Raw genomic sequence first — 27,409 nt, 5'->3', positions numbered from 1 at the left:
TTGGGAAAGGGAGTGCACTCTGTCAACTTGGGCAAAGGAGTGGATGATGAACTTGGGAACTGACCAGTGGGAAATGAGTAACAATGGATTTCAGGGAGTTTTCAATTCAATGCTTTAAAAAAAAGTCCAAAACAAAAGGACCCACCACTTCTCTATTCTCCTCAATGCAGGCTTCATCTGCACTAAAACTTTAATGAAATGCTCAGGCCCTGTATTTTATCCTAGCAACAAGGTACATCCTTAGTCTGTTATCATAGTGATAGATTACTCACTTGCTAGAATTATGGAATAAAGTAAGAAAATGCTAAAGCATTAATTAACTAATTTGATTAAATGATAAATTTGAGCAAAAGGAAATTTCAGCATATTCTTCAATTGTTCTCTGAACTTAGCCTGGGTTACAACATAAATTGCACTGTTTGTGCAGCAACTCAGGAGTTGCAACATAAAGCCCAATTCCCGCACAAAGTTGTGCATCAGTACAGATCGATACCCCAACCAAAACATACGGATCCATATAGAGTAAATCATAAATGTTGACCATAATACAATGAAATTAACAGAAATAACAAAGAGTAAAATGATGGATTTTCTTCGACTCTGCATCTCTGGGTCTCTGGAACTCTCCCCATTGCTGTGAGTCCGGAGTCTTCTGCGGGCTCTACTGGCCACTAAAATGTGTCTGATGGTGAAACCATTAAACAGCAGAATCAGGACAAATGGCATCCCTGGAGTTAGAATGTTGTAGAGGAACTCAATTGATACCATTACTGGAGACTCCAGAGCTTTGACTGTTACAGAACAAAACCAGGGAATGTTCCCCAGGATAAATCGCTTTTTGAACATAAAAAACCAGAAAATGTCCTTTAAACAGCTCAGCATAGTTATTGTTCCCAGGACCACAGCTGCCATTTTCTCACTGCAAAATTTACTGTTCAGCTTCTGACAACAAATGGCCACATAACGATCAAAGGTGAAAGTGACGGTAAACCAGACAGTACAGTCAGTGGCTGCATAAAGTAGGACGGCGTGGATATTACACATGGGGAAAAAATGAAGAAAATTAAACTTATCCCTATAAACAATCGGAATGTGTTGCAGTATTAAGTCGAGGATAGTCACCAGTAGATCTGCCATTGCCATAACCACTAAGTAACGAGTGACACAGTTAGATAGTCCGCACTTTCCATTAAACAGAATTGCAAGTGTCGCTAAGTTAACTGTGAGGAAGACAAACAAATAATGTTATTATACATCAATTTATCTGCAAAGTTATCACATTGATTGTGGACGTGGTAAGATTTTGATTTGTGTCATGATTAATTGAGATAATTGCACCAAAAATAACAAGAAGAAAGGTTTTATTTATTTGAAACTATGAAATACCAAGCATAAGAAGCACCTTATCCCTGAGCACCCATGCACACATAAGAACAGATGACTTCTAATAAAGTAACATAAACTGTATTACTAGAGATCAGGTTGAGGTCTCTGCAGATTTTGAGATGGTAACTGAAAACGTTGGTAGCCTGAAATATTATCTCCAAGTACCTTGAGGGAAAATGGAGGATGGAATTTTTTGGAGTTTTGCTTATGCTGTAGCCTACATTCTGTCATGGGAAAATGTAAAAGCAGGGAAAATATATTCACCCAGTTAACTGCCTGAAGTGTCTTATAAATGGTGTCACCTTTTCACTTCACTGCCAAGAAGCTGTTTGTTCTGTTCAATTAACTGATCATACAAAAATAATGTAAGTCCAAACAGATGTCAATTTTATTCATTATAAACTGTTGCCCTCACATATAACCATCATATCAGCTATCCATTGTCTACTCCATAAGAACATATGACCATAAGAAATAGGAACAGGAGTAGGCTGTTCTGCCACTGGAGCTTGCTTCACTGTTCAAACAGGATGATGGCTGATCCATCATTACTCACATCCATTTTCCTGCATTTTCCCCATAACCCTTGATTCCCCGACAGATGAAAAAACTACCTATCTCAGCTTTAAATGTACACAAGTCTCTCACCGCCACAGCTGTCTGTGGCAAGGTTTTCCAAAACGTTACAACTCTCTGAAGGAAGAACTTCCTCCCATATCAGCCTTAAATTGATGCTCCTTTATTCTGAGATTAGATTAGATTAGATTACTTACAGTGTGGAAACAGGCCCTCCGGCCCAACAAGTCCACACCGACCCACCGAAGCGTATACCACCCAGACCCATACTTCTACATTTATCCCTTCACCTAACACTGCAGACAATTTAGCATGGTCAATTCACCTAACCCGCACATTTTTGGATTGTGGGAGGAAACCGGAGCACCCGGAGGAAACCCACGCAGACACGGGGAGAATGTGCAAACTCCACACAGAGAGTCGCCTGAGGCGGGAATTGAACCCGGGTCTCTGGCGCTGTGAGGCAGCAGTGCTAGCCACTGTGACACCATGCCGCCCACCGTGATCCTAGGGGAAAAATATCCTCTCTGTATTTACACTGTCAAACCCCTTAAGAATCTTATTTTCCATGAGATCACCTCTTATCCTTCAAAACTCCAGTGAGTACAGTCCCAACCTATTTAGCCTTTGCTCATAAGATAATCTATCTATATTAGGGCTCATCCTTCTCTGAACTGCCTCCACTGAATTGATTGATTTCCTCAAATAAGGGAACCAAAACTGCCCCAGTAATTCAAATGCAGTCTCACTACACCTGGTACAGTTGCAGCAAATCATCCCGAATGTTATACTCCAACTTCTTGAAATAAGAGCCCAACATTCCTAATTACCAGCTTTCCTCACTACCTGCTGCATCTATTTGCTAGCTTTTCGTGTTTTATGTATATACCATAAACCTCCCTCACCTTGAGAAGTTTCATAGCAATATGATAATGCTGTAATGGCTTGAGAATAGAAATGATTAGTTCTGATAGGAGCAATAGGATGAAGGAAACAACAGGTAAGAGAGGGAGTCAGAAGTAATGAAAGGACTGATGCCTGTATTCACACACACATGCAGATGCATACAAGCCACAAACAAAACCAATAAAACAACAAGGTCACCCTGCCCCTTAATCTTGTTACAGAACTGTGAGTGAATCCATAAAGTGAGATAGCTTGGATCTTACACAAACAGTCATAGAGTAAAACAGCATGGAATCAAGCCCTTCGGTCCAAACAGATCCACACTGACCCTGGTGCCCATTCAGCTGGTTCATACTGCCCATGTTTGGTCCATATCCCTCTAAACACTTTCCATCCATGTACCTGTCCAGATGTTTTTTTAAATGTTGCTATTGTATCTGCCTCAACCACTTTCTCTAGCAGCCATTCCATATACGCACTACTCTCTGTGTAAAGAGGTTGCCCCCCTGGTCCTTCTTAAATATTTCTCCTCTCACCTTAAACCTATGCCCTCTAGTTTTCAATTCCCCATCCTGGGAAAGAAAACTATATGCATTTATCCTGTCTATGGGGATGGAATAAAGCAAAATGAAACTTCTCCCTTAAAATAAATCAGAAAGTGTGTCAATATCACATGGAGGATAACGATCAGTAAATCTGCCACTGCTGTATCACTTACTCAAGAATATGGGAGCCTATTCAGCACCTGCACTAATGTTATACTCCAACCTTCTTGAAATAAGAGCCCACGGTGAGGCACGACCTAGGATGCGTGGCTTGGAAAAGTAGGCTTCAAGGGAAGGGCGCAATTGGTATGTGGAGCTTGTTCAAGGAGCAACTATTGAGTGTCCTTGATAAGTATGTACCTGTCAGGCAGGGAGGAAAGGGTCGTGTGAGGGAGCCATGGTTTAATGAGGAATTGGAATCCCTTGTTAAATGGAAGAGGGCAGCCTATGTAAAGATGAGGCGTGAAGGTTCAATTGGGGCGATTGAGAGTTATAAGGTAGGCAGGAAGGATCTGAAGAGAGAGCTTAGAGCAGCAAGGAGGGGACATGAAAGGTCATTAGTTGGTAGGATTAGGGAAAACCCTAAGGCATTCTATAGGTATGTCAGGAATAAAAGAATGACTAGGGTAGGAATAGGTCCAGTCAAGGATAGTAGTGGGAAGTTGGGTGTGGCTGAAGAGGTTGGGGAGACACTGAATGAATACTTTTCGTCAGTATTCACTCAGGAACAGGACATTGTTGTCGATGTGAATATTGAGTCACAATTAATTAGAATGGACGGCTTTGAGGTATGTAGGGAAGAGGTGTTGGAAATTCTGGAAAGAGTGAAAATAGATAAGTCTCCTGGGCCTGATGGCATTTATCCTAGGATTCTCTGGGAGGCAAGGGCGGAGATTGCAGAGCCATTGGCCTTGATTTTTATGTCCTCGTTGTCTACAGGAATAGTGCCAATAGACTGGAGGATAGCAAATGTGGTTCCCTTGTTCAAGAAGGGGAGTAGGGATAACCCTAGTAACTATAGGCCGGTGAGTCTCACTTCTGTTGTGGGCAAGGTCTTAGAGAGAATTGTAAGGGATAGGATTTATGAACATCTGGATAGAAATAATGTGATCAAGGATAGTCAGCATGGTTTTTGTAAAGGGCAGGTCATGCCTCACAAACCTTATTAAATTCTTTGAGAAGGTGACTAAGGAGGTGGACGAGGGTAAAGCAGTAGATGTGGTGTATATGGATTTTAGTAAGGCATTTGATAAGGTTCCCCATGGTAGGCTACTGCAAAAGATACGGAGGTATGGCATTGAGGGTGAGTTGGAGGCTTGGATTAGGAATTGGCTGGCTGGAAGAAGACAGAGTTGATGGTAAAGGTTCATCTTGGAGTGCAGTTACTAGCGGTGTTCCACAAGGATCTGTTTTGGGACCATTGCTGTTTGTCATTTTTATAAATGACCTGGAGGAGGGGTTAGAAGGTTGGGTGAGCAAGTTTGCGGATGATACGAAAGTCGGTGGAGTTGTTGACAGTGAGGAAGGATGTGTCAGGTTACAGCGGGATATAGTTAAGTTCAAAGTTTGTGAGAAGATTTGTAGCTCGTTGCTGTGGTTCTGTTCGCCGAGCTGGATGTTTTTGTTGCAAACATTTCGTCCCCTGTCTAGGTGACATCCTCAGTGCTTGGGAGCCTCCTGTGAAGCGCTTCTGTGGTGTTTCCTCCGGCATTTATAGTGGCCTGTCCCTGCCGCTTCCGGTTGTCAGTTTCAGCTGTCCGCTGTAGTGGCCGGTATATTGGGTCCAGGTCTATGTGTTTGTTGATGGAGTGTAGACATATACCGGCCACTACAGCGGACAGCTGAAACTGACAACCAGAAGCGGCAGGGACAGGCCACTATAAATGCTGGAGGAAACACCACAGAAGCGCTTCACAGGAGGCTCCCAAGCACTGAGGATGTCACCTAGACAGGAGACGAAAAGTTTGCAACAAAAACTTCCAGCTCAGCGAACAGAACCACAGCATATAGATAAGTTACAGTGCTGGGCAGAAAGGTGGCAAATGGAGTTCAATGTAGCTAAGTGTGAGGTGATTCACTTTGGTAAGAGTAACAAAAAGACGGGGTACTGGGCTAATGGTCGGATACTTGGTAGTGTGGATGAGCAGAGGGATCTTGGTGTCCATGTACACAGATCTCTGAAAGTTGCCACCCAGGTAAATAGTGCTGCGAAGAAGGCATATGGCGTACTGGCTTTTATTGGTAGAGGAATTGAGTTCCGGAGCCCTGAGGTCATGTTGCAGTTGTATAAGACTCTGGTGCGGCCGCATCTGGAATATTGTGTGCAGTTTTGGTCGCCATACTATAGGAAGGATGTGGAGGCACTGGAATGGGTGCAGAGGAGGTTTACCAGGATGTTGCCTGGTATGGTAGGAAGATCGTATGAGGAAAGGTTGAGGCACTTGGGGCTGTTTTCATTGGAGAAAAGAAGGTTTAGGGGTGACTTGATAGAGGTGTACAAGATGATTAGGGGTTTAGATAGGGTTGACCATGAGAACCTTTTCCCATGTATGGAGTAAGCTATTACGAGGGGGCATAGTTTTAAATTAAGGGGTGGTAGGTATAGGATAGATGTTAGGGGTAGATTCTTTACTCAGCGAGTCGTGAGTTCATGGAATGCCCTGCAGTGGTGGACTCTCCCTCTTTATGGGCATTTAAACGGGCATTGGATAGGCATATGGAGGATAGAGGGCTCGTGTAGGTTAGGTGGGCTTGGATTGGCGCAACATCGAGGGCCAAAAATACTGCGCTGTATTTTTCTATGTTCTATGTTCTACCTCAAGTGTGTTAGACAGCAAAGGAAGATCTTCATTCAGTCCCACATTCCTGCTGTTCAGGAACAGGGTTGTCAGTCACACAGAAAATGGATTTTACCTAAGGGCAGACTATTCATCCTCCTAATCCTTACATTCAATAAAAAAGAGAGAACCTTGTACAGCTTGTGACACAGGAAGGTTGGGAAACATTTGCTGTCACAAGCCTATTGCAAAGGGTAAAGAAGTTATTTATCCTCAGAAGCCTGTTACACAATAATGAGAATTCAGCCTTTTGGGATCGTTGCAGAGGAACAGACAATGCCCTCTATCCCCAGGAACCTGTTACAGAGAAAGGGGAAGAATCTATTCAGCCCCTTGAGCAAGTTACACATCATTTGAAAGGGGCCATTTTGTTCTTCAAGCATCACACATAGAAATGGGCAGAAAGCAATTAGATTATCGAAACCAATTACAAAGGTATAGCAGAAAGCCATTTAGCTTCTTGAGCCTTTTACACATTCAATGAACACTTTCATTCAGGCTCTAGATCATATTGAACAAGAACACAAGGCAGTAGTTCTTACCTTATGACACATCTACCAGAACAATAGGTGCATACACAGCCTTCACATGCTGTTACACTTGAACAGGAGAAGCTTTCAAATGTTGATCTCTATTGATCAAGGGGAATGCACTGATGTCTGAACAGCATTTGCCTAAGATTGCATCTGTGTACTGTGTTTGGAATTTTGGTCTTCTTACTTGAGAAAGTATATAATTGCATTGGAGCAATTCAGAGAAGTTTCCCTTGACTGATGACTGTGATGAAGATTTATCTTATGACAAATTATTGAGCAGCTTGGGTTAATAGTGACTAGAGTTTACAAGAATGAGAGGTAAACTTATTCTAACTTCTAAGATCTGGAAGGACCTCTCAGGGTGAAGGTTGAGAGATAGTTCCCCATTAGATATGTTGAGAACCAGGAAACACAGTTTAATAATGTGGGGTATTCCATTTAAGAAAGGTGTAAGGAGGAATTTCTTCTTTTTGATGGTCATTGGCATCCCCACCTTTCAGTTGTCTTCCCCAGAGAGCAGAGGAGGTTGGCTTTGATAGACCTGTGAGCAAATGGTTGTGTTGGATAGTTTTGATTGAATGGTCTCTTCCCGCTCCTTTTTGTTCTTTTCTCAAATCAAAAGGAGGAAATGAGTTTGGAATTCAAGACACAGTTTTAATAAATTGTGATTCTACCTTAAAGGTTAAGGATATCTTTTTTCCTTTGTGTATGTGATCTGTGGATTACTCTTCCCCAGACAGCCACGGAGATTAAGTTCTTAAATATATTCTAGGATTTGATTAATGGATTTTTGCTTAAAAAGAGAATCACTTTTTGCAGGCATTAGACAACAAAATGAACTTCACGCACAATCAGATATTTTCTAAGCATAGAGAAGCACGAAAGATAAATGTTCCCAAGGCGTTCGATACTTATGTGAGGAAGAGGAGGATGGCCAGAATTAGGATAGGGCCAATCAGGGATAGTGGAAGGAACTTGTGTCTGGAGTTGGAGGAGGTAGGGGATGGTCCTTCATGAATACTTTACTTCAGTATTCACTAGTGAGAAGGACCTTGTCATTTATGAGAACAGCATGAAACAGGTTGATTTTAAGAAGAAGCATATGTTGGAAATTTTGAAAAACATGAAAACAGATGAGTCCCCTGGACCACACGGCATGTACCCAAAGTTTATACAAGAAGCAAGAGAAGGGATTGCTACACCTTTGGCAATGATCTTTTGTGTCTTTGTTGAACACTGGAGTAGTATCAAATGATTGGAGGGGAGCAAATGTTATTCCCTTTGTTCAAGAAAGAGAAAAGAGATAATCCTAGTAATTACACAACAGAGAGTCTTACATCAGTGGTGGGCAATTTATTGGAGAGGATTCTGGTAGACAGGATTAAGGATTATTTGGAAAAGCATAGCTTGATTAGACATGATCAACATAGCTTTTTGAGGGGCAGGTCACACCTCACAAGCCTTGTTGAATTCTTTGAAGATATGACAAAACACAGAGCAGTGGATGTGGTGTACATTGGTTTTAGCAAGGCGTTTAAGAAGGTTCCCCATTGTAGGCTTATTTAGAAAGTATGGTGGCATGGGACACAGAGAAATCCGGCTGTCTTGATACAGAATTGACTGGCCTATAGAAGACAGAGGGTGGTAGTAGGAAAGCATTCAGCCTGGAGCTCAATGACCAGTGGTGTTCTGGGATCTGAAGGATCCGTTTTGGGATCTCTGCTCTTTGTGATTTTTATAAATGACCTGGATGAAGAAGTGGAGGGGTGGGTTAGTACATTTGCTGATGACACAAAATTGATCGAGTTGTGGATAGTATGGAGGGCTGTTGTAGGTTGCAATGGGACATTGACAGGATGCAGAACTGGCCTGAGGAGAGGCAGACGGGGTTCAACCTGGAACAGAGCGAAGTGATTTTGCAAGGTCAAATTTAAATGCAAATTACAGGATTAAAGCAGGATTCTTGTCAGTATGGAGGAACAGAGGGATATTGAGGTCCATATCCACAGATCCCTCAAAGTTGCCACCCAATTTGATAGGGTTGTTAAGAAGGCATATGGTATGTCGGCTTTCTTTAGCAGGGGGATTGAGTTTAAGAGCAGCGAGGTTATGCTGCAGCTCTATAAAGCCCTGAATAAACCACACTTGGAATATTGTATTTAGTTCTGGTCTTCTCATTATAGGAAGGTGTGGATGATTTAGAGAAGATTCAGAGGAGATTTCCCAGGATGCTGCCTGGAGGGGAGGGCATCTCTTATGAAGAAATGTTGAGTGAGCTAGGGCTTTTATCATTGGAGTGAAGAAGGATGAGCGGTGACTTAGTAAATGTGTACAAAATGATGAGAGACATAGAGAGAGTGGATAGCCAGAGACTTTTTTTCCCAGGGCAGAAATGGCTATCAAGAGGGGCCATAAGATGATTGAAGGAAGGTTTAGGGAACATATCAGAGGTAGGTTCTTTACACAGAGAGTGGTGGGTGTGTGGAATGCACTGCCAGCAGTGGTAGTAGAGTCAGATACATTCGGGACATTTAAGCGATTCTTGGACAGGCACATGGATGATAGTAAAATGTAGGGTATGTAGATTAGCTTGATCTTAGAGTAGGATAAAAGGTCAGCACAACATTGATTGCCACCCAAGAGGATAGGGTTGTTAAGAAGGCATATGGTGCAGGGAGATTGAGTTTAAGAGCTTCAAGTTTTTGCTGCAGCTCTATAAAACCGTGGTTAGACCACACTAGGAAGATTGTGTCCAGATTTGGTTGCCTTATTATAGGAAGGATGCTTTAGAGAGGGTGCAGAGGAGATTTACCAGGATTCTGCCTGGATTGGAGGGCATATCTTATGAAGAGAGGTTGAGTGAGCCAGACCTTTTCACACTAGAGAGAAGAAGGAAGAGGGGTGACTTATTAGATGTGCACAAGGCAATGAGATGCATAGGTAGAGTAGATAGCCAGAGACTTTTCCCCAGGCAGAAATGGCTGTCATGATGGATCATAATTTTAAGGTGATTAAGGTGATGTCAGAGGTAGGTTCTTTACACAGAGAGTGGTGGGTGTGTGGAATGCACTGCCAACGGTGGTAGTAGAATCAGAGACGTTAGAGACATTTAAGCGACTGCTGGACAAGCACATGGATGGCAGTAAATTCAGGGATGTGTAGGTTAGGTTGATCGTAGATTAAGACAAATGCTCGACACAATATTGTGGTCTGAAGGGTCTGTACTGTGCTAAACTGTTCTATGTTCTATGTTTTAATTTTGTATTGCTTGATTATTAAGCTTTGATAGTGTGTTCTTTAAAAACAGGAGGTGACCATACAATCTCCAAGAACTGTCACTTAAGAACAGAAGGGTTTTAAGATTCATTATGGTTATGATATTATGTTTGAACACATTTCACAGGAACACTAGGAGGATCAACAGACCCTCAAGTCCATTATATAGGAATGGGAGGCTGTCACTGAACCTTGTGAGATTGTTAGATTGGGTAAAAAAAGGAGGTCCCCACCCACATCAAATATTTTATGCGTAATGATGAGGAAATCATTCATCTGCTGACACTATAATAAAGGAATAGAAATAAACCCTTTGCTCTGTGAGTCTATTACGAAGTATTTAATGGTGTTTATTCCATGTCCTTTCACTATTACATGAAATCACAAGGTGATCCTACAGCCCTCTTGAGCTTGTTACATATGAACAGGAGGTAATTGGAACGTTGGGAAATGACATATCAAAGCACACAACATCAGGTTATAGTCCAATAGATTTATTTGAAATCACAAGCTTTCAGAGCAATACTCTTTTGTCAGATGCAGAAGAAGTATATTCCTGTCAGGGTGAAAGGAAAGGTTGGTAGGTATAGGGAATGTTGGATGACTCAAGAAATTGAGGGTTTGGTTAAGAAAAAGGAGGAAGCATATGTAAGGTATAGAAAGGATAGATCGAGTGAATCCTTAGAAGAGTATAAAGGAAATAGCAGTATACTTAAGAGGGAAATCAGGAGGGCAAAAAGGGGACATGAGATAGCTTTGGCAAATAGAATTGCCCGTAGTGTTAGTGTAGGGGAATGGGTCTGGGTGGGTTGCGGGGCGGTGTGGACTTGTTGGGCCGAAGGGCCTGTTTCCACACTGCAAGTAATCTAATCTTGATCAGATGGGCTGAGGAGTGGCAGCTGGAGTTTAATTTCGATAAATGCAAGGTACTGCATTTTGGAAAAGCAAATCAGAGCAACACTTATACACTTAATGCTAAGGTCCTGGGGAGTGTTGCTGAACAAAGACCTTGCAGTGCAGATTCATAGTTCCTTGAAAGTAGAGTTGGAGGTAGCTAGGATCGTGAAGAATGTGTTAGTATGCTTTCCTTTATTGTTTAAAGTATTGAGTATAGAAGTTAGGAGGTCATGTTGTGGCTGTACAGGATGTTGGTTTGGCCACTTTTGGAATATTGCGTGCATATCTGGTCTCCTTCCTGATGTTGTGAAACTTGAAAGGGTTCAGAAAAGATTTACAATGATGTTGCCAGGTTGGAGGATTTGAGCTATAGGCTGAGGCTGAATATGCTGGGACTGTTTTCCCTGGAACGTCAGAGGCTGAGGGGTGGCCTTATTGAGGTTTACAAAATCATGAGGGTCTTCTATAGGGTAAATAGTCAAAGTCTTTTCCCTGGGGTGGGGGAGTCCAGAACTTGAGGACATAGATTAGATTACTTACAGTGTGGAAAAAGGCCCTTTGGCCCAACAAGTCCACACCGACCTGCCGAAGCGCAACCCACCCAGACCCATTCCCCCCTACACCTGACACTATGGGCAATTTAACTTGGCCAATTCACCAAACCTGCACATTTTTGGACTGTGGGAGGAAACCGGAGCACCCGGAGGAAACCCACGCAGACACAGGGAGAACGTGCAAACTCCACACAGAGAGTCGCCTGAGGCAGGAATTGAACGCGGGTCTCTGGCGCTGTGAGGCAGCAGTGCTAACCACTGTGCCACCGTGCATAGGTGAGAGGAGAAAGATATAAGAGGAACCTAAGGGGCAAAATTTTCACGCAGAGGATGGTGCGTGTATGGAATGAGCTGCCAGAGGAAATAGTGGGGGCTAGGAGAATTGCAGCATTTAAAAGGCATTTGGATGGGTATATAAAGAGGAAGGGTTATAGAGGAATGTGGGTTAAATGCTGGCAAATGGGACTAGATTAGATTAGGATATCTGGTCAGCATGGATGAGTTAGACTGAAAGGTCTATTTCCATGCTGTACATTTCTATGACTGTCTGAGATCAGAATAATTTATCATGATGATGCTATCAAAATGGAACAACAAGGAGAATTTTACAGATACACAACAGTGTTGGGGTGGAGGGGGGATGGTCACCAGTAGCTTGACATGAACCCAAGATCACAGTTGAGGCCATCTTCATGGATATAGAACTTGTCTATCATTCTCTGCTTGGCAATTCTGTATTTTTGTAATCTCAAAGTCCACCTTGGAGGATGCTTAATGTTTAACCGCTGAAGTGTTCCCTGTCTGGAAGGGAACAGTCCCATCTGATGATTGTTGCACAATGTCCATTCACACACACACACACATTCTCTCTCTCACACACCCACACACACATACTCTCTCACACACTTAGACTCTCTCACACTCAGTTACATTTTCTCTCTCGTTCTCAAGTGCGCACACAGACAAACATACATACACTCACGTTTTCTCTCATACACACCCGCACGCACACTCTCTCTCACACACACATACTCTCTCACACACATGCACTCTCTCACACATGCATTCTCTCTGTGGCATTTTTGAAATTCCTGCTTTCAGAACAAAACTCGGAGACAGGTTCTGAACAAGGCCTCACTCATATAACTCGGTGTCTGACCTGAGATGTCACCTTTTATATCTGTGCCTGATTGAAGTTTGGAACATTAGGCAGACCCTGATAAAGTCTTTAATTATCTTGGGGCAGTGACATGAAACAGATTCTGAATTTGTATCTCAATCAAAACTTGCATCTCCTTTCTAATAGAGTACTCCATCAGCCATTTTAGATTTGTTCACAACACTTCCACCAATTGTATGATTCTTTGATCTCTGTGCTAATAAACTTTGTGTCAGTGTGCCTTCTGTCACTGTATCTGGTGAAGGAGCATCATTTTGAAAGCCTGTGTTTACAAATAAACCTGCTGGACTATAAACTAGTGTTGTGTGATTTTTGACTTTGTCCACCTCAGTCCAATACCAGCACCTCCACAACATACCAAGGCAGTGAAAAGCTATTTGCAAGATCACATCTTGAAGAATGTTTGTGAAGAATTTTTGTCTTCTTACACAGAAATTACTTGAAAACAATTCCAATATGTTTCAATCAACAAATTATTGAATTAAAAGGGTTAGCAACATGGACCTACACACAGTTTAGAAGAATGAGAGCTTATTTTATTTAACAAAATGAAAGAAATGGACAGGATGGAGAGGGCTTGGTCATACAGGAGGGCTTAGAACCAGGGAACCCATTTTAAAAATTAGTCTATTCAGGAGTGACTGAATGTATAAACCAGTTTACCAATGGCACCAGGATAAGTAGGAATGTAAGTTGTCTAGAGGAGATAGGGAGTTAGCAAAGAATATTGATAGGTTAAATGAATGGCAAAATTGCCACAGGTATAAACATGGGGAAGTGCAAAATATGGCGTGGAGAAAACACAGCAGGTCAGGCAGTATAAATGTTCACAATGAGGACAATTACAAAGAAGTAAAGGTTCATTATAGGTTTCATGACCACAGGCAATAAAGAGAAATCCCATGAGAGATAATGTTCACTTATATATTTTAAATTCTGTTTCTTTGGAAAATGGACAATCTTTCTGGACTCAAAATAACTGGAGGTGACCACATGATTCTATTTCTGGAAGCTTCTGATACCCCTGCAATGTGTAAACATTCCAGCTGAAGCTGACAAAAAAGACTGGATATGAACCATCTGCTTTCAGCCAGTTCTGACAAACGGAAACCTAAAAACCCATTATGTTAAGACAAGCTGTGATGCTTTCACAGTTACCTTGTCCCCTAACAAGGTAATCTCCAATAGGAAGGTAAAGCTACACTGCTAAATTAATGACCTTAAAATTAGCTCACCAAGGTGGTCTATCAACACCTGAAATGCTTTTATTTGTCACATGACTGAAATCAGAACTGGTTGAAATGCATAAATATACATTTTGGGGATTCTAAGTCAGCGCTATTTGCCAGAGGGAATTTAGAATTAGGTAAAAATAATGACTGCGGATGCTGGAAACCAGATTCTGGATTAGTGGTGCTGGAAGAGCACAGCAGTTCAGGCAGCATCCAATTCCAGACTGAGTTGGCAACCTACCTCAGACCCTCCATCACTGTCACTAATTTATTGGCTGAAAGGAAGCCTAAATTTTATCTGGACCTATTTCATAGTGGATGGTAATCTTGAACACTGATCTCCAGGAAGAACTTTTTAACACATCTGGATTTAATTAAACTGATAATTTATAACCTGTCTTGGCTTGTTTAACTGTGTGTGTGTATGCGTGCGTGTGTGTGATTCTTCTTGCTTGTGCATGCAGTGGTGAAGTAAATTTTTGTATTATAGGATTCTGCTCCACAAACACCTGATGAAGAAGCAGCACTTTGAAAGCTAGTGCCTCCAAATAAACCTGTTGCACTATAACCTAGTGTTGTGTGAGTTTTCACTTTGTCCACCCCATTCCAACACCAGCACTTCCAAAGCCTTGTGTTTTGAATGTCCTGAATGAGATGAGGAAAACCTATTTCAGTTAGAGGGTGGCGTGTTTCTGCAATTTCTCATCCTGTTTGGTGGCTGAAGTTGAAACCATCAACTTGTTTAAAAAGAGCCTAGATATGAGCTGAAGGGCTATGGATTAGGTCCTGCAAAATGGGATTAGAACAGGAAGCTACTTTACTCAATGCAGATGCAATGGGCTGAAAGGTCTATTTTCAGTGCTCTAACATTTATGTGGTTCGATGGACAGCACTGCAGTAGTTCATCTGGGTAGCATCCTACGTACAACCACCCTCAATTGCTTCAACAATGTCCTTCCCTTCATAATAAGGTCAGAATTTTTTTTTTAAATGCAGGCCGAATGTTTGGAATTCTGCAGTGAAGAACTCATCACTTGTCTCCCAAGTACTTGTTTGCCACCTAAAAGGATGAACCAGGAATGAGATGAAATATTCTACTTTTGCCAGAATTGGTGTACCTGCAAAAAATATTTAAGATGCTGAACACTATCTAAGACAGCAGCACATTGATTATCACCTCATACTCCTTCACATTTCAAACCTATCATTACTGACACACAAAGGCAGTAGTGTGCACCATGCACAAGATGCGCTACAGCAGAGTAGTAATGATCCTGTAAAAGTCCCTTCTAAACCTACAACATCTATAGTTTGGAAGGGCAGGGGCAGCAGGTCTTATTGAACATTAGCATCTACAGATGGAAAGAAAGACACTTTAAATGGAATGATTGAAACAGTTGCCAACCAGTACTTGAGACCAGTTGAAAATGATTGCTACTAATTAACATATTTCTAACTAGAAATGGTCAACATTGGCTGTGACCAGTGCTACGATCACCAGTTGGAAATGGCTGGCACTGGTTATCTTTAGCCAGCTTTTGGCAATTGGAAGTGGTTGACACTTGTATCTGGGCAGCTATGATATGTTGGAAATGGTCATCAGCTATTGGCTTTTCCATGCCAAAAATGCTCTTGTCACATTTTTATCTTTTTTTATTATCCAAGTTGAAATAAAAAAAAAATCCCTAACAAATGAAGGCCTTGTGCATCAGCATAATGTGTGCACATTTGAAACTCAGTTAAGAAACTGAAAGAAACATTGACTGTTGCTGTAAGTTTTAAACCTTTCTTGGGAGAAGATTAACTAAACAAACATCATTAAGTTAAGTATCCTACAAATTAATACTTTCTGCATAAAGTTTATATGTAGGTGCATTCATCTTGGAAAATGTTCCTTTCAATTTTTAATGCAAAGCAAAACAAAAGATGTCCAAAAAAAGAATCACAGAACAGTCTCAGGAGAGCACAAATAAATCATTAAAGCTGTAGCAAACCTGTCTCCTAAATTAAGTACTCCCAAGTCTTTTTTTCTCTACAAATGTCTGTAAAGAAAATACAAGAAAATTAAAAATTTAAGTCCCTCAACATGCTAGGTGACTACGTACCTGCAGAACTTTAAAGATTATTGCTTGTAGGCTGAACTCTTTCTCTCCCTTTTTGTCTCCAGGAGCAACAACGTTGCATGTTTGTCACTCTACATTTCTCTATAAATTTCTGCAAAGAAAATGTAAGAAAATCAACATAACTTCCATAACATGCCAGGTGACCACATACCTGCAGCACGTTATGGATTATTGATGGTGGACTGAAATCTCCTTCTCCACCTCTCTCTCTGCCTCTCTGTATCAAGCCCCCACAATTCACGTGGCTGGTTTCATTCAGGCTTGACTTAAAGTCAACTGTCTCTGGTAAGTGCTACTCTCAAGGTCAATCAGCTCTCAGATTGTCTCAGCGCTAGGACTATCCAATATGCAAACAGCAAGGACAGGACATCAGGTTTCAAACAGTGGGAGCCGGGTCAGCAACCGGTACCAAATATACAACCAAACAAATGGACTTCCCAAATTAGGAGTGGGACAATGCTGCTCCTTTAACAAAGTTATTTTTCAGGGCGGTTGTAAAAGACAAAGAATCCAAAAAGTTTAAGCTGAACGGTTTTAGGTCCAGTTCGATTATAACTAATAGATCCTGCCTCAGGAAAGCTTTTAAGTAAAAAAAACTGCATGTGCAATGGAAGGAGAGTGGCCAGTTCTCCCAGCTCAGCATTAACTATGGTTTGGTTTGGTTTGGTTTTAGCACAGCAGTATTTGGAAGCTGCTGGACCCAAAGAAGCAGGTCCAGGCTGGTACACTCTCTCTCTCTGACATCTCTCCTGTAAGACCTTGGGTTTGATGTTACTTTTTGTGCCAAGGGGTGTTGATGGGCATTTGGAACAGTATTATTAACTTGGATAATCTGCTGGGTTTTCGGATAGGTTAAGTTATTCATATTCTGTTCTCTTTTGGTTGTGTTTCATTCAGTAATCTTGCAAATAAATTCTATTTAGTTTAAAACTACATGGTTCGAACAACTGCATCCCTCCTGCAATATCCATGTTATACTTGCTTAAAACAACTAGCAAAGAGAGGGTCTGGGCTACTTTGTTGAAATGTTTTGAGGGGGTCTGACCTGGTCCATAACAGGAGCCAAGCTTTCAGCAGCAGGAGTCCTGCTTGTTTTGCCAGCTGCAACAAATCTGAAATAACCTTATCAAAAAGCAGTTTGCTTACTGCTACCCAAAAACAGTCTTCCCCTTTCTTTCTCTGGTCACTACTTCACTAGGTTTTTCTCCAGCACTGTTCTCAAGACTGTCGTCCTACTTCTCCAGATGTCCGCATACTTCCTCAGTTACAGATGCATTCCAAGTGCAGTCTACTTTCTCAGTAATTGTCCACTAGCAGGAGGCCATTGATATTCTTCACTGCAGGCCACATTCCACTCAACCTGATTCTGGAGCTCCTTTTTGCTCCTGCGGTTTGCATGAAACAGAGTGACTAATGGAGTAAAGTCTGACCAGTGTTCAAAGCAAAGCCGTAGTGGTATTTTCACTAAACTAGCAATTCAAAGACCTAGGGACCCAGTTTTGGCAGATCACTGCAGTTGGTAGAATTTGAATTCAATAAAATAAATCTGGAATTAAGAGACAAATGATGACTATGAAACAATTATTGATTATTGTGCAAATCCATCGAGCCCTTTAGGGATGGAAATTTTCTGTCTTTTCCTCGTCTGGCCCACATTTGACTCCATACCCATAGCAATGTAATTGGTTCTTAGCTGTATTCTGAAATGGCTGAGTAAGCCACTCAGTTCAGGAAATTTAAGATGGGCAATAGATGCTGGTCCAACCAGTGCCACCCACATTCTACAAACTGGTAAAAAAGCAATAAGTGTTCAGGGAATTTTATGCAGGCTGTTGTCCACAGTCAAATCTGGGCTCTCCTCCCTTCAGCTATGCCACTTCTATCCTCCTTTACCTCTCCACCAGTCTTGTCCCGATTCTCCACGTTAATTAACTTTCAGTCACACCAGCTGCTGTCAGGCAGCACAGCAGGTGTCTGTTCAGTTGTATTCATCCAAATACTTGACCACATCTTGCAAAATCTACATTTGAATATGAGGTGGGCATGGTCTAAGAGCATCCCTCCACATTTCTTATATCTTTGTGAACAATTCAATATCTGAACATATTGATTATATAATTTTGGATTTTTTTGCAAAAAATACAATGGAAATGAGAAAATGATTGTGCATGCACCTCAAATGCATCTTCATTTTGGGAGTGTGCAATGTGCAACCTAGAACATATGCATTTGAAATATAAACAGTAGAGCCAGAACTTTAAGTAGTCTGCTTTGCAATTTGCGGTGGCAAAAAAAAATTAATATTATAAAAATAAAGCAGAGCAACCATAACAACATGCCAGGTGTTTGCAGTGGACAACTTTAGACAGTCATTCCCCAGTTCACAAGTTAACATTTCTCAATAATCAAAACTGGTCACATTGAACTTGGCTGTCAAAATCAAGTTTCTGGTTACATTAACCAGTTGTTCTGGTTGTTACTGGTACATACCTATTATTTCAGAAAGAGTTAGAGGAAATTTTCAACCAGTTTTTCTGTTGCTGTTTAGCGAAAGATATTTGCTGTCTTTATCTGGTCTTGGCTTTGTGTGACTCCAGATACACAGCAATATAGTTCATTCTTAACTGACATCTTAAATGACTTACCAAGCCATTCAGTTCAATAAATCCAACCAGAATCACCAATATTTCATGAAAAAAGTATCCACGCAATTTTCTGCTCATTGTTGTCCTCAGACAAATCTGGGGTCTCCTCCATTCAGTTCTGCTGCTTCCACCTCCTTTACCTCAGCCAATCTTGTCCTTATTTTCTATATTAACCAACTTTCACACACACTATCTTGAGTTCTTTTAGTGTTCTTTCCTGGCCTAACTAGAGTCCTATGAACTGGTTGAAAAGTAAAGGGAAGAGGTGGCTGATTGATTGCAACCTCTTTCCTGTGATGACAAAGCATAAACCTTTGTCTGCCTTTAGTGAATATATTGTATTCAAAGTGGGAAAGGTTAACTTTGATTGTTCATGGTGGTCTATTGAGGTGCATCAATGAAAGACAGTTTCTATACCCCCTTACTTTGTGAAAAGGTTGAAATGTTTGGACATATTATTCTTGCCTACAAATGACAGTGACTGTGAATGAACAATTGCAGCTTCTAGTATGCGAATGAATTAGATTGATAACTTTAAATTGGCTTCAGTGTAATACTTCTGTTAGGTTATTCAGTAAATGCCCAATAGCAAAATCAAATTAATAGAGTCATAGTTTTATTCAGTGTAGAAACAAGCCCTTCAGCTCGCAGTGCCCATTCTGACCAACAAACATCAAAAATACGCTAACCCCATTTACCTGAACTTGGTCCATGGTCTACTATGCCCTGACATTCATCACCCTCTCTGGCAAAATGTTCCACATTTCTCCCATCCTTTCAGTGAAAACAACTTTTCCTCACATCCCCTCTGAATTACTTACTCTTCAACTTTAACTTTTGCTCTCTGGTCTTGGACATGTCTGCCATGGAGAAAAAAATTCTCCTGATCTGCCCTATGTATGCCTCTCATAATTTTGTATACCTCAAACAGAGACTGCACCTCAGCCTCTTCTGCACCAAGGGAAATGAACCCAGTCTATTCAGTCTCCGTAAATGAGATTTTCCATCTCAGGCAACATCCTAGTGAATCTCCATTGCACCCTCTCCAGTTCAATAACATCCTTCCAATAATGCAACTGGAACTGCACTAAATATTTTATCTCTGTTCTAGCCAATACTCTATAAAATTTCAGCAAGACTTCTCTGTTCCTATATTCTACACTCTGGTCAAAGAAGGCAAGCATCCTGTATGCTTTCTCCACCATTCTGACGACTTGTGCTGGGACATTAAGGAATCTATGGTCAAGGACGTGGGTGGCACAGTGGTTAGCACTGCTGCCTCACAGTGCCAGAGACCCGGGTTCAATTCCCAACACAGGCGACTGACTGTGTGGAGTTTGCATATTTTCCCCGTGTCTGCATGGGTTTCCTTCCACAGTCCAAAGATGTGCAGGTCAGGTGAATTGGCCATGCTAAATTGCCTTTAATGTTAGGTAAAGGGTAAATGTAGGGGAATGGGTGGGTTGCGGGTCGGTGTGGACTTGTTGGGCCGAAGGGCCTGTTTCCACACTCTAAGTAATCTAATCTAATGGTCCCTTTTGTTCCTCAGTACTCCCTAGGAATTTATCATTTTCTATTGGACCTCCTAAAGTGCATCAGTTCATATATAGAATCCCAACAATGTGGAAGCAGCTATTGAGCCCATCGAGTGCACACCGACTCTATAAAGAGAATCTCACCAGACCCACCCTATCCCTATAACCTCACATTTCCCATGGCTAATCCAGGTAGCCTGTACATCCCTGAACACTTTCGGCAATTTAGAATTATAATCCCTACAGTATGGCCCAACAAGAGCACACTGACCCTCCAAAGAGTATCCCACCCAGACCAATCCCCCTAACCTATTGCTCTACATTTCCCCTGACTAATGCACCTAACCTATACATCCCTGAACACTATGAAAATTTAGCATGGCCAATTCACCTAACCTGCACATCTTTGAATTGTAAGAGGAAACCGGAGCACCTGGAGGAAACCCACGCAGATGTAGGGAGAAAGTGCAAACACCACACAGACAATTACCTGAGGCTAGAATCAAACCTGGATCCCTGGCGCTATGAGGCAGCAGTACTAACCACTGAGCCACCGTACCATGCACTATTGTATTTAGCATAGCCAATCCACCTAATCTGCATATCTTTGGAAGTGTGAGGAAATGAGAGCACTGGAGGAAACACATGCAGACATAGGGAAAATGTGCAAATTCCATGGAGTCATCCAAGGGTGACATTGAACCCAGGATCCTGGTGCTGTGAGGCAGCAATGCTAACGACTGAGCCACTGTACCGCCCTACAGGGGTATATAAGGATTAAATTAAGGATTATAAGGATTAAATTAAATCTGCTATTGCTCTGCCCAATTTACCAGCTGGTTATTATCAGTCTGTAGGATGAGACCTTCCTCCTCACTATCAACAACATTGTTGAACACAACCTTTAGGATTTTGTAAACACATGCAGTTTAGACACAGCTTGTTACTGCCCAATGTAAATAGACAAAAGGACATTTTTATTTTATTTGGATCACTCTTTATGCCTAGCATCACCCCAATACTGGAATACATACCATAATACTCAATTATGTGGTCTTTTCTGGCTTGGTGACAGCATCCTATATTGAAAAAAAACATTCTGTCTTTACTGTAAAGTTGCATTGAAAGATATTGGCTTTAACTGTTGGTCAGATTGTTGAGACACCTTTGCCTTCCTTGGAGTCAAGGTAGAATGGACACATTTCAAGATCAAAACTGGCAGCCTGAAATTTTCCTTGTGTTTATCTCATTTACACTAAGTGATTATTTGACCAAAGTGGCTATTATCACGCAAGATTGAGTTGATATGCCAAATCTCAGAATCAAATCTAAATGGAAACAAATGGCTGGAGCCACATTTGAGGGGCAACTTTTTCATGCATATATGGAACGAGTTGCCAGAGGAGGTGGTGCAGTTGGGTACAATTACAACATTTAAAAGGCACATGGATGGGTACATAAAAGGATACTCCATTAAAGGATATGGCCCAATGGAAAGGGAGTGTTGCTGAACAAAGAAACCTTGGAGTACGGGTTCATAGTTCTTTGAAAGTGGAGTTTCTGGTAGATAGGATAGTGAAGAAAGCATTTAGCATACTTTCCTTTATTGATCAGAGCATTGAGTATGGAGCTGGGAGGTCATATTAATGTGGTACAGAACATTGGTTAGGCCACTATCATGTACAATTCTGGTCTCTGTCCTAAAGGAAGGATGAAAGAATTCAGAAAAGATTTACGAGGATATTGCCAGGGTTGGAAAGTTTGAGCTAAAGGGAGAGGCTAAATAGGCTGCCGCTGTTTTCCCTGGAGCATCAGAGTCTGAGAGGTGACCTTAAAGAGGTTTATAAAATCATGAGGAGGATGAATAGGGTAACAGACAAGGCCTTTTCCCTGGCAAAAGGAAGTCCAGGACTGGAAGACATAAGTTTAGGGTGAGAGGAGAAAGATTTAAAAGGGATTTAAAGGGGCAACTTTTTCATGCAAAGGAGGTGGGTGTTTGGAATAAGCTGCCAGAGGAGGTTGGAGGCTGGTACAATTGCAACATTTAAAATGAATCTGGATGGGTATATAAATAAATGGGTTTAGAGGGATATGGGCCAAGATTAGTTTAGAATATCTGGTCAGCACGCCACGAGTTGCGCTGAAGGGTTTGTTTCCATGCTCTATGACTCTGTGATTCTAAATGGAACTAGATTAATTTAGGTTATCTGGTCAGTATAGATGAGTTGGACCAAAGTGTCTGTTTCTGTGCTGTACATCTCTATGAGTCTATATATTTGTGGATAAGGCTTATTACCTTCACCATTAAACCCAATGAGTATTTTGGCCAGAAACCGGTGGCTTGTGGTTGAAATTAACTGGGCACGTACTGGAAGATTCCTCAACTTGCATGTTGAGCAAAGGGATCTTGTTTGCTTCATTTCAAAGGTAATGGATGTAGGTTTGCTCGCTGAGCTGGAAGGTTCATTTCCAGACGTTTCATCACCCTACTAGATAACATCTTCAGTGGGCCTCTGGGCAAAGCACTGCTGATATTTCATACTTTCTATCTATATATTTGGGTTTCTTTAGTTGGTGATGACATTTCCCGTGGGGATGTCATTTCTTGTGGTGATGTCAGGTGATGTAATTTCCTGTTCTTTTTATCGGGGGTGGTAGATGGGGTCTAACTCGATGTCTTCATTGATAGAGTTCCAGTTGGAATGCCATGCTTCTCGGAATTCTCGTGCGTGTCTTTGTTTGGCCTGTCCTAGGATGGATGTGTTGTCCCAGTCGAAGTGGTGTCCTTCCTTATCTGTATGTAAGGATACTAGTGAGAGAGAGTCATGTTGTTTTGTGGCTAGTTGATGTCCAGAACCTCAACCTGAGCTGCAAATCTTCTCAAAACTTGGTAATTTCAAAGGTAACTTTAAGCTCAGGCTAGAATCTTTTAGGGAAGTTGCTGAATGCATTTGTAGATTGAAATGTAACTAATGTGTGATCTACAGGATCTTATATAAATGTATAAAATTTTGAAAGAGCTAGATAAGATAGAGACAGGCAAGGTGTTTCTGCTGGTGAGTGAGATTGGACAAGGGGACACGGCCTCAAGGTTGGTGAAGTAGATTTAATAGAGATGTGGAGGAGAGTAGTGGAAAGTGGGTAAAGGCAGTTTCATTAACTATATTCAAGGCACAGTCGGATAGGTTTTTGCATGGTAGGGGAATTAAGGGCTATGGGAATAATCCAGGTAGGAGGCGCTGAGACGACGGATAGATCAGCCATGGCGGAGCAGACTCGACAGGACAAATGCTTCTATTACTATGATACTATGATACTATGATATTGGAACTGAGCAATGAGTTACAGTTTAATGGCTCCTAATGGTAACCAACAAAGGTGTTGCTTAGAACTCGACAGAGAGGGGACCTTGTGGTGGTACCATGTATTTGTACATGGGTGGTATGAATAAAACTGAACTCAACCACAGATGTCATATTCATAACCTTGGTGAATACAATTCAGACAATGATAGCACAATTTTATTACCACAAGATAATAATATAGTGTTAATATCAATGGATCCTTGAAAGCTAAGCTGTTAGTAGGTTAAGCAGTGTGGAAAGAGAATGTTGTAATGAACATCCCTGCACTGCATGATTTTTGTGAAAGAGAAGGAATCCTTCAAAGCTGACTAGAAAACTCACTTTTAACTCATTGCAATAACTCACTGAACCATTTGATCAGTTCACGTTTTGCAGAATTAATCATAGACAAAGTAGAGTGGAAAGCGACATTATTTTTATGTCTGGGACAACCCTATACCTGTGAGTATAGTGAGTGATGAGGATGATATTTTTCAGCAGGTTGCTCACCACCACTAGACAGGGCAACCAACTTTGTTCGTGCCTCTTTTATTTTTAGCAATGTTTAACTTAGATACTACCTAGAAAACATGAGAATATTAAAGTGAAGTAAACTGCACTGATGCAGTTCGGTGAGTACAGGGACCATGAACAATTTTGTGTGAGTTTGGATATTGTCAGCAAATGTTTGAATGATTTATAAAGAATTGTAAGTAGGAGGATGACCAGGAAAGATTTTTAATGTTTGAGTCTCATTTCAGAAAGGCAGAGATGAGGATTGAAACAACAGATTATCAGAGTTGTAGAGTCATAGAGATCTACAGCACAGGAAAAGGCCCTGGTCACACTGCAGAGGTTAAAAACAATCACCTCACTATTCTAATCTCATTGTCCAGCACTTGGTCATGACCTTAGATGCCTTGACATTACAAACACACATCTAAATACATATAGAACGTAAAACATTACAGAGCAGTACAGGCCCTTCAGCCCTCAATGTTGTGCCGACCTGTGGAACCAATCTGAAGCCCATCTAACCTACACTATTCCATTCTTGTCCATATGCCTATCGAGTGACCATTTAAATGCCCTTAAGAATGGCGAGTCTACTACTGTTGCCGGTAGTGGAACTCCCTGACTAAAGAAACTACTGCTGAAATCTGTCCTATATCTATCACCCCCCACAATTGAAAGCTATGTCCTCTCATGCAAGCCATTGCCATCATAGGAAAAAGACTCTCACTGTCCAACCTATCTAACCCTCTGATTATCTTCTATGTTTCAATTAAGTCACCTCTCAACTTTCTTCTCTTGAATGAAAATAGCCTTAAGTCCCTCAGCCTTTCCTCGTAAGACCTTCCCTCCATTCCAGGCAACATCCTAGTAAATCTCTTTGTTAGAAACAAAATTCAATAAAATTTAGACGAGACCACCAAAGCTAGAAACAAGACAATTTATTCTACGATCTTGCAAGAAACGACCCCAATTGCAGAGAGCAATTGAAGTGATGATTATTCAAATTACTACACAGTTATACTTTTGAGCTGCGTGAGGTCACCTCTCCCGACTCCTGCATAACCTAATCTCTCTTAGTATTTTGCCTCTGCCCATCTATGCTCCACGCCCACTGCCCCCTTCCCAAGGTTGGCAACCTTCCTCTCTGTAAGTGCTGACACACACATTATTTTGTCGACAATACATCAAGATCTGGTTTAACATTTTGCATCAATTTTGCTGGTACATTCCATCCTCGGACATTTCATTAACTTGTATCATTTTGTACAGCCCAAGCATTTTGGTTATCTCAGCTTTTTGCTGAAAACATAATTTTTAAAAAGAACTTATTTGTTATAATAATTACACACCAAAGTTAGTATTTAATTAACCACAATTATACACTGAAAAGTAGAGATACTCTTCCCTAAACACCTGCAGAGTTAATAGTTCTCTTGCTGTACCCCTTTTCTGTATGCTTTTTTCTATATCTGCAAAAACAACACTTTTCCCCATTTCTAACATCTTGACCCTTCCCAAAGCTTCTACATCCTTCCTGTAATGCAGTGACCAGAACTGTATGCAATATTCCAAATGTGGCCGCACCAGAGTTTAGTACAGCTGCAACATGACCTCATGGTTCTGAAACTCAACCCCTCGACCAATAAAAGCTAATACACCATATGCCTTCTTAACAACCTTATCAATCTGGGTGACAACTTTCAAGAATCTATGTACCTGGATACCGAGATCTCTCTGCTCATCTATACTACCAAGAAGCTTACCCAGTACTCTGCATTCCTGTTACTCCTTCCAAAGTGAATCGCCTCACAGTTTTCCAAATAATTTATTAAATGTTCTGAGAGTTCTATCACCTTAAAGGTAATTCTAGGAGTTCAAGATTTTCACTGGATGAAAAAGTTTTTCCTTTTCCCCTCCAAACTGAAGTTCCTTATCTTAAATTTATCTCCCTTGGTCATTTATCGCTCCACCAAGGGGGAAAAATTCTTCTCATCTACCCTATCTCTGCCCCTTCGTAGTTTTATACAACTCAGTCATGTCCCTTGTCAATCTCCTCTGCTCTAAGAAAAACAGCTCAGTTGTCCAATCCCTCCTCATAAATGGAACTCTACAGCCCAGGCAACATTCTGGTAAAATACCTCTATACTCTCTCCTATCACATCAATCTTATAATGTGGACTCCAGAACGGCACACAATACTCCAGCTATGGCCTAACCAACATTTTATACAGTTCCAACATAACCCCTCTGCTGTTTAGCCACATGCTCTGATTAATATAGCAAGTATACCATATGCCTTCTCAAGCTGTTTATCTGTCTATCCTGATATTTTAAGGGACCAGTGTACATGCACATCAAGATGTCTCTGAAGGTCAGTACTTCCTAGGGTCTTACTGTTCATCATGTATACCCTTGTCTTGTTTGTCCTGCCCAAATGCACCACCTCACATTTATCTGGATCAAGTTCCATGGAGAAAGAGTTCAATGATCTTAATGCGCTAGTAGCACTGATGATAGAGATCACCCTGATTCAGTCTTAGGTTGAGGCCAGGGAATGGAGTTGAGTTGATGGATAGGGAATAGAGTTTGTATTTCCAACTGAGGTAGATGGACATAGTCCTCTCGCATTTAGCAGACCATAACAGGAAAACATTGAACCATCGTTCAGAAATCCAAATGCTGAGTACAGAAACTCACCATGGAAGAGAGTGAATGACTGAACAATATCACTCAACAGTTAACACTGGTTTGTAGAATTATTAACTGGCTACTCAGACACAGTAGCAACAGAAGCAAGGAGGGCAACTTAATTAATAAGAACAATAAAGTAGTCAAACATTGATTAGAGAAGGAATAACTGGATAGAGAGAGACTTACCAGGGACACCAACAATTGCCAGGATGGGATAGTAGAAGTGTTGAATAATGTAAAGTGCCCATTCAACCCGATCAGCTAATGTTATCCAAAAGTAATCTGAAGACATGTAATGTAACCAAAAGGATAAACTTCTCTCCATTTTTGTAGCATTCCAATCTAATGTTCTCAGATTCTGATCCATTGCTAGATCATTCCAATCTGTAGTTCTCAGACTCTAGTCTCTCCTCACCTTCTGGAACCCTGTCAGTTATGGAGATGATGCTCCCGCTGATGTTATGGGTAGAACACTGAAAGGAGTCCCTATTAATAGAAGAGGGCTACCCTCTTGTGACACAGATTGTTATCCATGGAAACTGACATTAATTGTAGTCACTGAACAAATAGATTTAATTAACACTTTTCAATCCAACTTAGTCTGGATGGGATAGCGAAGGAAGGATTGGT

General features: G+C 41.2%; 1 protein-coding gene across 1 annotated transcript; it reads right to left on the bottom strand.

Annotated features, from left to right (window-relative positions):
• Nucleotides 1-312: 312 nt before the first annotated feature.
• LOC148137465 (uncharacterized) lies at nucleotides 313-27,146 on the bottom strand. Its single transcript, XM_087982400.1, has 2 exons — nucleotides 26,966-27,146; nucleotides 313-1,220 (listed from the first exon to the last, which is right to left on the bottom strand). Exons 1-2 carry the CDS (start codon nucleotides 27,144-27,146, stop codon nucleotides 313-315), a joined length of 1,089 nt encoding a protein of 362 aa, XP_087838526.1.
• Nucleotides 27,147-27,409: the final 263 nt, after the last annotated feature.

Source organism: Chiloscyllium plagiosum, unplaced genomic scaffold, assembly GCF_037043375.1.
Source record: "Chiloscyllium plagiosum isolate Xiang-an unplaced genomic scaffold, Cpla_swu_hap1 HiC_scaffold_43, whole genome shotgun sequence".
Lineage (NCBI taxonomy): Eukaryota > Metazoa > Chordata > Chondrichthyes > Orectolobiformes > Hemiscylliidae > Chiloscyllium > Chiloscyllium plagiosum.
The sequence above is the reverse complement of the archived record's forward strand: the minus strand, read 5'-3'. Positions and strand labels throughout refer to the sequence as shown.

Bases quoted from the DNA above. Each gene is read 5' to 3' on its own strand.
- LOC148137465 (XM_087982400.1), bottom strand. From the start codon at position 27,146: ATGGATCAGAATCTGAGAACATTAGATTGGAATGCTACAAAAATGGAG. The intron at 1,221-26,965 runs GTAAGTCTCTCT...TCTTCCTCACAG, and splicing joins GGCAATTGTTGGTGTCCCTG to TTAACTTAGCGACACTTGCA.